General features: G+C 50.2%; 1 protein-coding gene across 1 annotated transcript; it reads left to right on the top strand.

Moving 5' to 3' along the window:
• The first annotated feature begins 610 nt into the window (after positions 1 to 610).
• Positions 611 to 2297, top strand: LOC139054812 (transcription factor SOX-1-like). Its single transcript, XM_070532441.1, has one exon. The coding sequence runs from the start codon at positions 989 to 991 to the stop codon at positions 1883 to 1885; it is 897 nt and encodes a 298-aa protein (XP_070388542.1). The 5' UTR covers positions 611 to 988; the 3' UTR covers positions 1886 to 2297.
• The last annotated feature ends 9809 nt before the right edge of the window (positions 2298 to 12106 follow it).

The raw sequence follows: 12106 nt of genomic DNA, 5'->3' as shown, positions 1-12106 counted from the left end.
AACATCGTTGTTTTCCAGAGACGTGAAGTGGTCTCGCATCTGAGTACGAGCAGCGAAGAAAAGCTCTAAACCATATTTGAGAAATAAAGTACGGAGTAAAGAAGGCGCGTAATGCCAGTAGGCCGCACGAGCGCAACACTGCACCAGCGCCGTCAACGCCTAGCGTAGCCTAATCGTTTCGATAGGAATAGACCTCCTCAGATTGCAACACTGCACCACATCCTCCTCCTTCCGCGTTCTCACATGCACTAGGCGTCGAACTGCAAGGAAAGAAGGGGGACAGGCTCGTGCATTGTGGCAATTCAACGATGAACTTTCGCGCAAACAGAGGGGCGCGAAGTGTGTGCCGCGCCCAAGCAGCTGCCGACCAGCAGCAGCAGGCCCGTGCCTCATGGCTGCCGCGTGCCCAAGAACGCCGCAGAAAATACGCGCGCCGTAACCTAGCGGCGCGTAGCGGCCACCGCGGCCCCTCGCCGCACTTTGGTCACCGGCGGCGGCGCTTGCGAGGCCGCGCCTGCGCGTGCGCGCGGCGGGGGCCGGGCGGGCCCCTCGAGCGCCTCCCACCGAGAGGAGGCGGCGGCCAATGGGAGCGCCGGGACGGCTCGGGCCCTCGCGGGCCGACCGACCGGACCGGGCGGCCGGCGGCACACAGCGGTCACACCGAGCTTGTCGGCCCTTGTGCGCGCAGCACGTATTGCCAAGTGCGGAAACGGTGCGCGCGGGTGTCATCGTGCCCCCGTCGCTCCGGTAAGCGTTCGCGGTGGCCTCCACGTCGACTTCGCCCTGGCCGCGCGCCGCCGCCGCGTGGCAGAACGATGCGGCCGCCGACCTGCGGCCCGCGGCGTGCCCGTGCCAGCTATGCTCGAGCGGCGTCACGGCCGCCGACCACCACCGCCAGCAGCAGGCCAGCCCGGCGGCGCTGGCCTCGCTGGAGCGGGAGTACGCGGCCGCCTTCCCGTACGGCGGCCCGCCGCCTCACCAGCCGGCCATGGAAGACCTCAAGCCCGTGGTCTCCTCGAGTCCCCCGCAGCAGGTGGGCGGGCACACCAGCCTCCAAGGGGGCCAACACCACCACCCGGGCCAGCAGCAGCCGCACCCGGGCCACGCGGCGGGTGGCCACGGTGGCGGAGGCCATGGCGGCAGTGCCTCCAAGAAGGACCTGGACCGCGTCAAGCGGCCCATGAACGCGTTCATGGTCTGGTCGCGAGGCCAGCGGCGCAAGATGGCGCAGGAGAACCCCAAGATGCACAACTCGGAGATCTCCAAGCGGCTGGGCGCCGAGTGGAAGTTGCTCTCGGAGGCCGAGAAGCGACCTTTCATCGACGAGGCCAAGCGGCTGCGCGCGGTGCACATGAAGGAGCACCCGGACTACAAGTACAGGCCCCGACGAAAGACGAAGACGCTGCTCAAGAAGGACAAGTACCCGTTGGCCGGTGGCTTGCTCTCGGCCGCCGACGCCGCTGCCGCCGTGCGGCCCGCCAGCGCGCCGCAGGTGCCGCGCGACATGTACTCCATGAACGGCTACATGCCCAACGGCTACGGGCCCAGCGCCGCGGCGGCCATGATGCACGACGCGTACCAGGGCTACGGCTCGCAAGTCCACTACCCGCGCTACGACCCGCAGCTGCCCTACGTGAACGGCTCGTACGGCTCGCCGAGCCCGTACGCTTCGGTGCCCCAGATGCAGCTCAAGTCAGGCGGCGCCGAGTCCAGTCCCACGCCGCCGCAGGGATCGCCCGGAAACCCCCGCGGTCGCGCCGGCTGCACGCCGGACCTGCGGGACATGATCTCCATGTACCTGCCGCAAGGGGGCGACGGCACGGACCCACGGCTCGCCATGCACTACCAGCAGCAGCAGCTCCAACAGCAGCAGGAGCTGCAGTAGCGCACCGACGACCAGCCCGGTGAGTGCGGCCGTACGCGTGTGACGACTGACTCTCTTCGCCTATGGCAGACGGCAAGCGCTGTACAGATCTCGCAGACAGAGTAACGACGGCTCGCGCGGAACACGTGAGAGAAACGTGGGCATGGTCGTCCGTTGTTTTTAAGTGTGTTTATTTCTCCGTTCCTCCTGGTAGAGCAGGCACCGCGCACCAAATGCACACCCGAAAGGTTTCTCTCACGTTCGCTCAGCTGTAACGCCATGCTGCTGCTTCTCCAAGACCTCACGCGCGATGTGGTTCGGTTGTGCGCCCGCAGCTCGCGCCCGCGGAACACTCGGGAACTCGGCTTGTGTGGGTGTTTGTGTGCGTGTGTGGTTTACGCGTGCGAACTCATTGCGGACACAAAAGAGAGAGAGAGGAGGGAGCACGGTCGCGAAGACAACGCGGAAAGACTGCCCACTCGTCCACCTGCAATGCACGCGTGAAAATCCCTGCCGAGTCTCTACACTCCTTTCTACTCGCTCAGTCAGCGCCGACAAAAACTTCGTCATCGTCGTGTACAGGCACAAGAGTTGGAGGGGACAGAGGCTCTAGAGGTGGGCTTCGCCGGCCGACACCGAGTTTCGAAGGGCCCTCGCAGTCTGCATCAGCAGGTTCGTTATCTCTCTCCATGATACATATTGTTTGGTTATATTTTTTTCTCCTTCGCCTCTGTCTCACTCTGTCGTTCCCCCATCATCTTCTGGCCGTGTGGACCCCCATCCGCAGACGAAAACCGCCCAAGACAGTGCGATGTGTATGTGTGTGTGTGAGAGAGAGAGACTCGATTGTGTATAAAAGAAGACAGAAAACGAGGAAAAAAAAAGACAAAAAAGCCTTCCTGTTGTCGCGTCCCGTGCCGCCCTTATGCGCTCCGAGTTGCGGGCGTGGAAAGAAATACCATTTGTAAATAGATTGCACTTTCACTGTCTCATGAACCATGCGCGCGACACGGTCAAAAATAAAGAACGACAACAGTGAAAAGAAAAAAAAAATGGCCTTCGAATACGTTAGTCTGACTCGTCTCATTATTTCGGTCGGCTTCTTGCACCATCACTGCTGGAGCGGACACGCCAACAACCGCGTTTGCTTACAGCGCGTGAAGCTGTCCTCGACCACTATGTGTGTAGTATACGTTCAAGTTGTGTGGTCGACGTTTGCTTGCGAGGGGTGACGCCATGTCAGTTTGTGTTTCACGTTTGCTTTACAGTTGGTTCTTTAGAACCAGGGCAACGTTTTGTGGTTCCCAGTAGTGTAGCATTTTATTTCGCATACTGTGGTGGATCCGATCGCTATGGTTTACGTTCGCTGTACATTGTCCGAGCCCCCATTCACCCGAACATTTATGAATAAGGATAGCGAAGACTATTTCCTGAGACTTTCACTCGCGTCCCCGCGTAAGAATGAGCAATTTGCCGGTGGTATCTCTAGATGCTGGGCGCTATGTATACCGTCGCAACAGTTCGCTGTTACTGACAAATGTTTACTTCAAACGAGTAGTCACTTGAGTTTCACGCGTGTGCTCATTAGGTAAGAACTATGTAGAAAGCGTATCGAGATGTTTTCTAACTTGCATGTCTCTGCCGCGTTGAAGTGTGATACTTTTGCCCTTGCCGCATGTATCAATGCGCGAGGAAAGGAAGTGTTCTAATGTGATATCGATACGCTTCGTTGCACAAATCATCGATTGTTTATTAGGCCCGTTAAAAAGTAGATGCCGCGCTGATTGCAAATGATGATTATGCTTTAGGCGATCGTACTTCTACTTTCGTACGGATCGTACTGCTACTATACCGTTTTAACGTTGATTTCTGCATGGACATTGCTTTTCTAGCGATGGAGCAGGCTTGAGATCGAATATAGTGGCAACTTTATAGGTGCCTGCGATTATTCAAGTGACTGGGGATTAGCGTGTTTCTGTAAAGCTTTGTAGTAATGTAAAAAGGCGCCTCAGAGAGATCGAGACAGCGTACACGCATAAAAATTGGTACGCATTACACCCCAATTATGCCACGTATGTTTGTGCGCTCAAACAGTTGAGCTGTCTCGCGGTAGACTAGCCGTGGCATGACGCGCTATGGGAACATCTAGAAGTGTGCGGTGCATACGCTACGCTCGCAACACAAACCCGCGGCAGATTTTGGGGGTGCATAGTGTCACATGCTGCACAGCATAGCCTTGCTAAATGGAGTTGCGTTGGCGCTGCGTAAATGGTTTTCGTTTTCATTGAAACGCTACTACCTATGCGCCTCTATATATATACGTGCGGGGTTTCTTGCGACGTGTGTTGCTCCCGAGTTGCGAGATTCTCGCCATCGTTTCTCCGTGCGCATATTGCGGTATACACACCGTATGCTCTAATGCAAAATATAGGAGCTCAGAGGAAAATGTCTTGTTGTTCTCAGCACTTACAATACCGTGGATACCTTCGAAAGGTATAAGATTGATAAGTTACATTGTTAGCTTAAATCGCTGCCGACACTTGTAAAGTATGTTTGTACCCTAGCTGTTACTTGGCACTGGAGTTGCTTTCACACTGTCAGCTGCAGGCATACAATGGAAACGCATAGAGATAACTAAGCCCACTGTTTTGGCGCATGAGATCGTAACAGTGCCCAAGTGCATTGGAATCTTATAATCGGGGATTTAAACGATGCAGCAAAATGCACCGTAGTCTGCCACGTTACGCCTACGTGCTTGAGAAGAACATGCAAAGTAACGTTTTTCGGTATGCTTGGTCATCGGCGTGCTTCACATACTTGCATGTAGCACTCAGTACAAATGACCGGCTCGCTAGATTGTTCTTTATCATTGAAGATTGTGCCAAATATGCTCTGTTATTTTAGATCTCGCTTCTTCTCGAAATTATTGCGAGACGTAAATTGTAGTGATGTACACCTAGGGATTAGTGCAAACCAGCATGTAACTGTCGCGGGTGCTTTTCGGGCACGGCTTACGTGAGTAATACAAATAACGCGAATCGGTTAGCCAGATGGTATATATATATATATATATATATATATATATATATATATATATATATATATATATATATATATATATATATATATATATATATATATATATATATATATATATAGACGGGGCAAGTCTAGACGTCTTCAAGTTCTTGTCCCGTTTTAGCGCTGCTTACTTTCAAAGCCTTACTATTTCGTCTCTATTCTCAAAATAACGATGAGAATAACAATTCTCGTCTGCGTTTACAGCCTAGTGCGCAGATACTTTGAAACGATGTGCTTCCCTATTGAGTGCTTCAAGGCTGATATGTTTGGGATCGAACAGGAATTGCAGATTATCTACTGTTAAGCAGCAATCAATATAATGCTTAAAGCAAATCAGCCTTTTGCGGGTGTAGTCATTACTTCACAGGAGACGGTGGTCTGGAACTCGCTGCCAGCTACGGGAACATTCAAGTGCACTGAATTTCACCGCCTGTAAGACCTGAAGCGAAAATAATAATACCGCACATGCGGTTATGGTATAGCGAGCTACAGCACATATGGGATAAAGCTCGCACAATGCGCCATAGAACTCGTCACGTTACAGTCGCCTTCGAAACCTGAGCAGCATCACGCAAAAAGGGTGTGCGTTCTTGCACCGCGAAAAATGTTGAATTCTTTCTTTGGGGGCGTTGGTGACAAAGGCGGTCACTTATAAACTCCTCAGACGTAAACACTGCGAGGAGGCAGCTCAAGTGCGTCGTTTCGATCACCCTGTGTGGCTGAATTCCATCATGTCTGTTCCAACGACGAAATACGTTGAAGTGATAGCAGACAGATTTAATCGACACTTTGACAAGAAGGATTTAAACTACATGAGCTGTCGAATGCCACCACCTTTTTATCTGTGTACAAAACGTTTCCATTTGTACCTTCAAGCCCACTTCGTCACAGCTGACCACCGATTCAAACGAAAAATAAAAACAAACAAAAGTTGCGCCGTCTATTTGTCACTAAGGGCTTGACGTCAGTACAATATCACGGGGTAGAGTGAGCACAACACATACCGCTGCGCGTACACACCGTCCCACTCCTTAGAGATTACCGCCTTTGCCGATGGTCGCTGTTATAACAGGTTATCACTATCGCATCTAGACGTGTTCATTTTATCCGCACCTTTCTGAACCACGTCGAAAAATTTGAAACGAGACGCACGTATATGATCAGACTTCATGCACGACGTACTTAGGTTTGTACGCACAATCTCAAATCTACACGTTAGTATCAGCGATTGGGTGTGAAATTTAGGGAGACTTGTGTGTAAATTGCAGTCATGCTTCAGCCGTGCGGTTCGATTCGACAACCGCCGGTAATGTTCGTCGCTACCACTGTTGAAGCGCATGACCTTGCAATCAGGCCCAAGTCCGCGGCCTGATCATATTGATCAGTATAGTGTTTGGTGTTTCTTCACCGTCACTTTATTATGTGACGATTTATCGTCGCACATACGTACGTCTACGCACTGTCGTTAACATTGCTTGCTGTGTTGCTGGGCGGCAGACAAACGGCCAGCTCATTTTGTAAATGTTCGACAGGGATGCATTCTGTTTGTACTAGCCGCTTGCTTTCTCTCCGTTTCCAACGGCGAACCACGGACTATTAGAGGAACATGTAATGGCATTTCTCGCACCGTGGTCGCAAATCGCACTAAACAGAAAATTAGCCCCTCAGTCTGGTTTGGACTGTACGAGCCTTGTTTTGCTACGGGAACCATTATGGGTCGTTTCACTTTTGAAGACGTCCGTCCACCCACCCAACACACTTCTGCCGAAAAGAAAAACTCGTCAACGTGCATTCACGAAAAAAAAAAAAGCACGGTTCCACAGCAGGATAGAATGTGTACATAAAAGAATGCTGCGCTATAGCATCGCGATAGGCCTCTCCAACTTGTAGTATACGGAAAGCGCGAATTGTCTGCTGTCGTCGTCAGGTCAACTACTCATGTTTGTGGTTGCGCTTGAACAGACACTATAGAGATGAATGTGGAGTTCAGTTACATCTGTGGGAATTACGCTTCTACAAACGAAAACGGCCAATCTTAGTGCAAAAGAATAATTGAAAGACCAGAAACGGGGGCGCCAACACAGAAAGATAGGTGCGGACACGATGTCTCGTAGTTCCCGCATTGGCTCGTCGCGACGCCACAAAGTTTTGACAGCGTCTGTTCAGTTCTAATCAATTGTTCATCCTTAAAGAAATGTTGTACGATTAAAAAAGAAAACGGAAGACCAACTTCGCAAGTTCTGTGAACTTTTCCTGCGCCAAACAAGCGAAATATATTGCACTAAACAGATTTGTGTTACTCTATATAGATGCATTTATCCGTCTGTTAGTACAGTGGGCGACTGTTAAACTACCGTTGAGCACACCTTTGTCGCGCGTAATTAGTTTACAAGAAGATAGGCTTTTGTACGAAAGCGCAGCTAGTAGCAGAGTGGTGAACTGGGCTATACCGGCACATTGCAACATGGAAAAAGAAAAGAACATTGGAAACACACGGGAGACCAGATGAAGAAGACGCCGGGACTAGTTGGAACTTATACAACCGAAAGATTGACACTCGAACGACAAAACGTATCCGCCGGCAGGCGTATGACCCCGCGTCAGCGCTTTTCGAAATCCTCAGCCGACTATGAGGTACAGTACATAGGCACGCATGGTGTTCTCTAGCTGTGCTCATGAGTGCGACGACTTGGATCGTAACTGACAACTGTGTCGTCCTGGGCTCGTTTTGCGAGGCGTGAGACATTGCGTCCAACGTGCTGTGCACCTTCCTCGCAATCAGCGCTGATTTACGCTCCTGGAGACGCCCGCGTGGTGGTACACTTTACCGACTCGGAGACGACTAGGCTCATTGTATAACGGACTGTCAAGATATTCAACCAGCAAGGAACATAGGGAACGTGTCCGCTTTCCGAAAGCGCTGAAGTTCAGAGCTGATGGGAGCATTGACTCCGTATAGTCGTCATCGGTCGAGAGAGTTTTAGAGTATTGCAGGGGGAAAAAGCAGGTAAGAGATGGAGCCATGGATTGTTACAGGGATAGACAGCTTTGCAATATAGAGAGAAAGGCGGATATTTTGATGAAACAAAATAATCTGAACTAGAAATAGGCAAAAAGAAAATACTAGGCTGTGATACATGAAGCAAAACTTCACCAGCTCATGCAAGCTGGGTGGTAATTTGTCGCTGCCCCGCTACGAAGGGGATTCCATTAGAAGTGATCATCAGAAAGTGAGCTGGTTCGCCCATTTATATCGCGTTCTGCGAGGTTGCAAGAAAAGTTAAGCGCACAACGCAGTCTGCGCCGAAAGAACACAAGAGGGAAAATAAGAGTCGTTGCAAAGTGTAAGAATAGCAGCTGCTGGCAGCATGTTATACATCGTTTTAGTGCGACTGCTTCGAACAAGAAAGTATTCAACAGCCCCAGTTACCAGGTTTATTGCATATATAACGTGCTTGCGAAACTAAGGAATATGTCTGCCATGTGTGAGTGTCTTTGTCCAGGGAAAAAGTTCGTGCGTCGATAAGTTTTTTTCCGAGTTTATGAAAAACAAATTAACACGCAGCGATGAGCGCCTCGAGTACATCGCTATGTACTAGGGGCTATTGTCTCGTATATATTATCTCGCATATATAATAAGTGCTTGGTATATAGGTGGATATAGAAACAGCTATTCGAAATTTTATATCTATCTTAATAATAATGGTTTCTTATTACGTTCGCTCAAATAAACTCGCCATAACGTCGGTTGAATGTCACTGATATTCAAAGCAAGCCATCGTTTGGGTCCGCCTTTGGTTAGTCCTCTTATGTCAGGAATCTGTTGAAGCTAGGCGTTGTTGTTGTCCGCGATCGTAGAACTTGAAACAATGACATACGGTTGCAGAACTGTATTTGAAAGTGGGTAATTGCCACTGTCTTTGCAACAAAAAGGGCATAAATATTCTTACTGCATTCACGCACAACAGTTAGTTTGGGAAAGCAAGCTGGAAGGAGAAAAAGCATTGAAGGCTCCGTCAGGCTTCCTCTCACCCCTGGCTGGGATAATGCAGCGATTCTATGCCAGTTCCATTTATTTTGACGCTTCGTCAGAATGGCGTGCACCTTCCGCGTTATCAACGGGATCAGCAGGCCATGAGTGATATGCGAAAAGAGCGGCATAGAATCGAACGGAAGGAATCGCTATGCTATACCGGCACCCTTATCTCTGTCACTGAAATATTTACTTCAAAATAGGTGCCACTAATAAAACCTCCCGTGCCTCTTGATTACTGCGGGACTTCGCGACGTCTAATTTACGTTGTAGCAAGCAAAGCTTGCGCACACCTATACGTTGTATTTGTTGTAAGAGCCATTACCGTCTCGAAGCTCTGCTGAACCGGGTTTGCTCGTGCGCTTCTCAGATATCATCACAATCTTGTTCTTCAATTTATATTTTATCTCCAGTACGGGACGACGTCCTCTCCTTGCGATCTCTAATTATCCCTGTCTTGCGCTATAGTCGGATACAACTTTAGAAAAAAGGGGAGGCCCCGCCCAGATGACCGAAGCGGCGAAGTCACCGGCCGTCCGGCGCATGACGTCGGTCCAGAGTGCGCGCCCATTGGTGGATGATTGTGTGCATCCGCCTCGGAGGAGTAAACGCCCCCTTTTTTCTAAAGTTGTATCCGACTATAGCTGATTCCAACTTGCGCGCCAGCAAATTTTCTAATTTCATCACACCACCTTAGGCATGTGCATATCAAATTATTAGTGCGCTACGCCGCATGGTTGTGTATACCCGTGACAGATTGAATGTTCATTCCTGACAAGAACATCGTTATATAGTTGAGGCGTCATTGTGTGAATTCTTTTCTTTTTTTTTCTTTGCAAAAAAAAAAGAAAAATATCCAAGCAGAGATACAGACAAAGGTGTCTTTTCGGCTTGCTTTCGCACTGCCTCCACATACTATATAGCTATCACGCCCAACGTCACACCCCACTTCCTATGGTTCGATCTTTCCGGTTTCGCGGTTTTTCTCGAGAATAGTATGGACAAGTGGGGTCTACGGGACGGCGGCACAATATACTGTGCCACTGGCACCGTAACCACCTTCGCTCTGTTTACGTAGGTGCACCCCTCAACTATATGTTCCAGAGCGGAAGAGAAATCAGTATACTTACAGTGTGGAGGATTCTATTCACACAGACGAGTGAAAGTGCGCAACGCGGCTGAAGTACTGCGAAGCATCGACAACGAGTGTTTCGAGCATGACGTGGCTATATTGGTTCCGGTCATGGTAAGGATCATGAGCGACATGGCATTCGCGGTTCACCGCCAGCGTACGGATAGAGAACCCAGCATGACTGATGAGCCGCCAAAAATCGCGCTGAAAAAGACGAGATCATCGTGCGCAGATACTGGACTTCGAGTCAGTATCGAAGCTACCTATGGGCAAGCTAGGGAGTATGGCATCGCGAAGAGGCAGTGTCATTGCTGAGGCATTCAGTTTCCATGGAAATAAAGATCCCACGCACTCTATAGTCGTGCAACCTTTCTCGGGATAGAATATTAGTACAAGTGGCGGCCACATTTGCAAGCTTCGTGCCAAAAGATAATCATTACGCGCGGCGAACAGCGTCGTCACGTGGTTTTGCTCGCATTATGCTTTGCCAGGCTATTTGTTTACAAACATGCAGCTTGTCCACAACCCGAGTTGAGATGTCCGCTCGGTTTAACTCAAGGTGACAAGCTTGGTCGCTGTCCATGATTGCCGTATAATTAATACGGTTCGGAAAGAACGCACCCATCTTCGTACACGCACACCCATCTTTCGCGTCACTAAAATTTTTCTCGTTACAGAGTTCATTCTTAACGAAAATCAGGAACGTACGTTACACACCCCTCTTTCACCGCGCAGAAAGATATGCGCTATGTCTGACGCTTCCAGCGACTAGGGACAACCCTCATCACTTATACGCTCGAGGAAGAACGTTGTGGCAAAAGAAAGGGAGACATGGCATGCCGAGAAAGGCGAAGTTTGAGGATGCATGAAACCTTGGACCTGCGATAATAAGGTGACAATGCTTATTTCAATAGCTTCTGCCACAACGACCACCTGCGACATAATGAAGTCGTACGGGCACCTCGTACATAACATGCGCCTGTGCATTTGTTGTTTTGAGAGCGGGAAACTACATACACCGTGGTTCTCACTTTATAATCCCGAATCTAAGGCAAACGATACCGGATTTCTATACCGAAGGTATTGCCAAGCGCGCCGCGCAAGAGCGGTTGTCGCCGCGTAAAGCAAGCCCGCGAGTCCGATGCCCCACGCAAGTCGTCGGCGCGCGGCATTCGGAAAACTTATTTACGAAACGGAATACGTGTATACTTCACCGAGTGTGTTCTGCTACATATAATGAAATAATTTCTGGGGTGTCACGTGCCAAAACCACCATCCGATTTTGAGGCATGCAGTCGAGGAAACACGGGATTAATTTTGACCATTTGGAGTTCTTAACATGCACCTATAATGTATAGTGAACAAGAGTTTTTACATTTCGCCGCGGTCGAGAATTCGGCCGCCTCGGCGGGGATCGAAGCCTCGTCCTCGTGGTGAGTCGCGCAACGCCGTATAGCCGCTAAGGTATACCGGCCGTGGTGAGTCTGCTGACTCTAAAGTGATTGTCTATAGGTGAGGATCTGGTTATGAAACGCCGCCGCCACGTGACAGGTAGGCTAGCAATATACGTACGGCTCTCAATCTGCGACGAACTGTACACGGCGGCATGGAGCCATTTAGAGTTTAACATCAAGTGTACTAGAAGACCCGGCGCTTTGTTGGTGCGAGACGCTAGTATACAGCGGCTCGTACCGCATGGTAAATGTTGGACAACGTACGCATTTTTCAGGACAAGCTTCTTCGAACAAGCTTCCAACGACTTATTTTAGCGCAATGTGTCATCGCGTGCCCATTTTGGCTCGAATTCTTTTTTTTCAGCTGGAATTTAAAATGAAACAGACGCAGCTGCGGTCGCAGCGCTTCCTGCCGGCTTTTTTGCCGTCTGTATAGCGGTGCTTCCGGGCAAAGACCAACGTATCAAACAATCTCTTGGCCTGCGACCACGACGGACAGAATTCGTCGTTCGCTTTCCCCGTGCGTAGTCTGCAAGCCCTCG

The sequence above is a fragment of the Dermacentor albipictus genome, chromosome 1, assembly GCF_038994185.2.
Source record: "Dermacentor albipictus isolate Rhodes 1998 colony chromosome 1, USDA_Dalb.pri_finalv2, whole genome shotgun sequence".
Lineage (NCBI taxonomy): Eukaryota > Metazoa > Arthropoda > Arachnida > Ixodida > Ixodidae > Dermacentor > Dermacentor albipictus.
Note: the sequence above shows the minus strand (reverse complement) of the source record. Positions and strands in the feature narration are given on the sequence as shown.

Coding starts and splice junctions, on each gene's coding strand:
- LOC139054812 (XM_070532441.1), top strand. CDS start 989: ATGGAAGACCTCAAGCCCGTGGTCTCCTCGAGTCCCCCGCAGCAGGTG.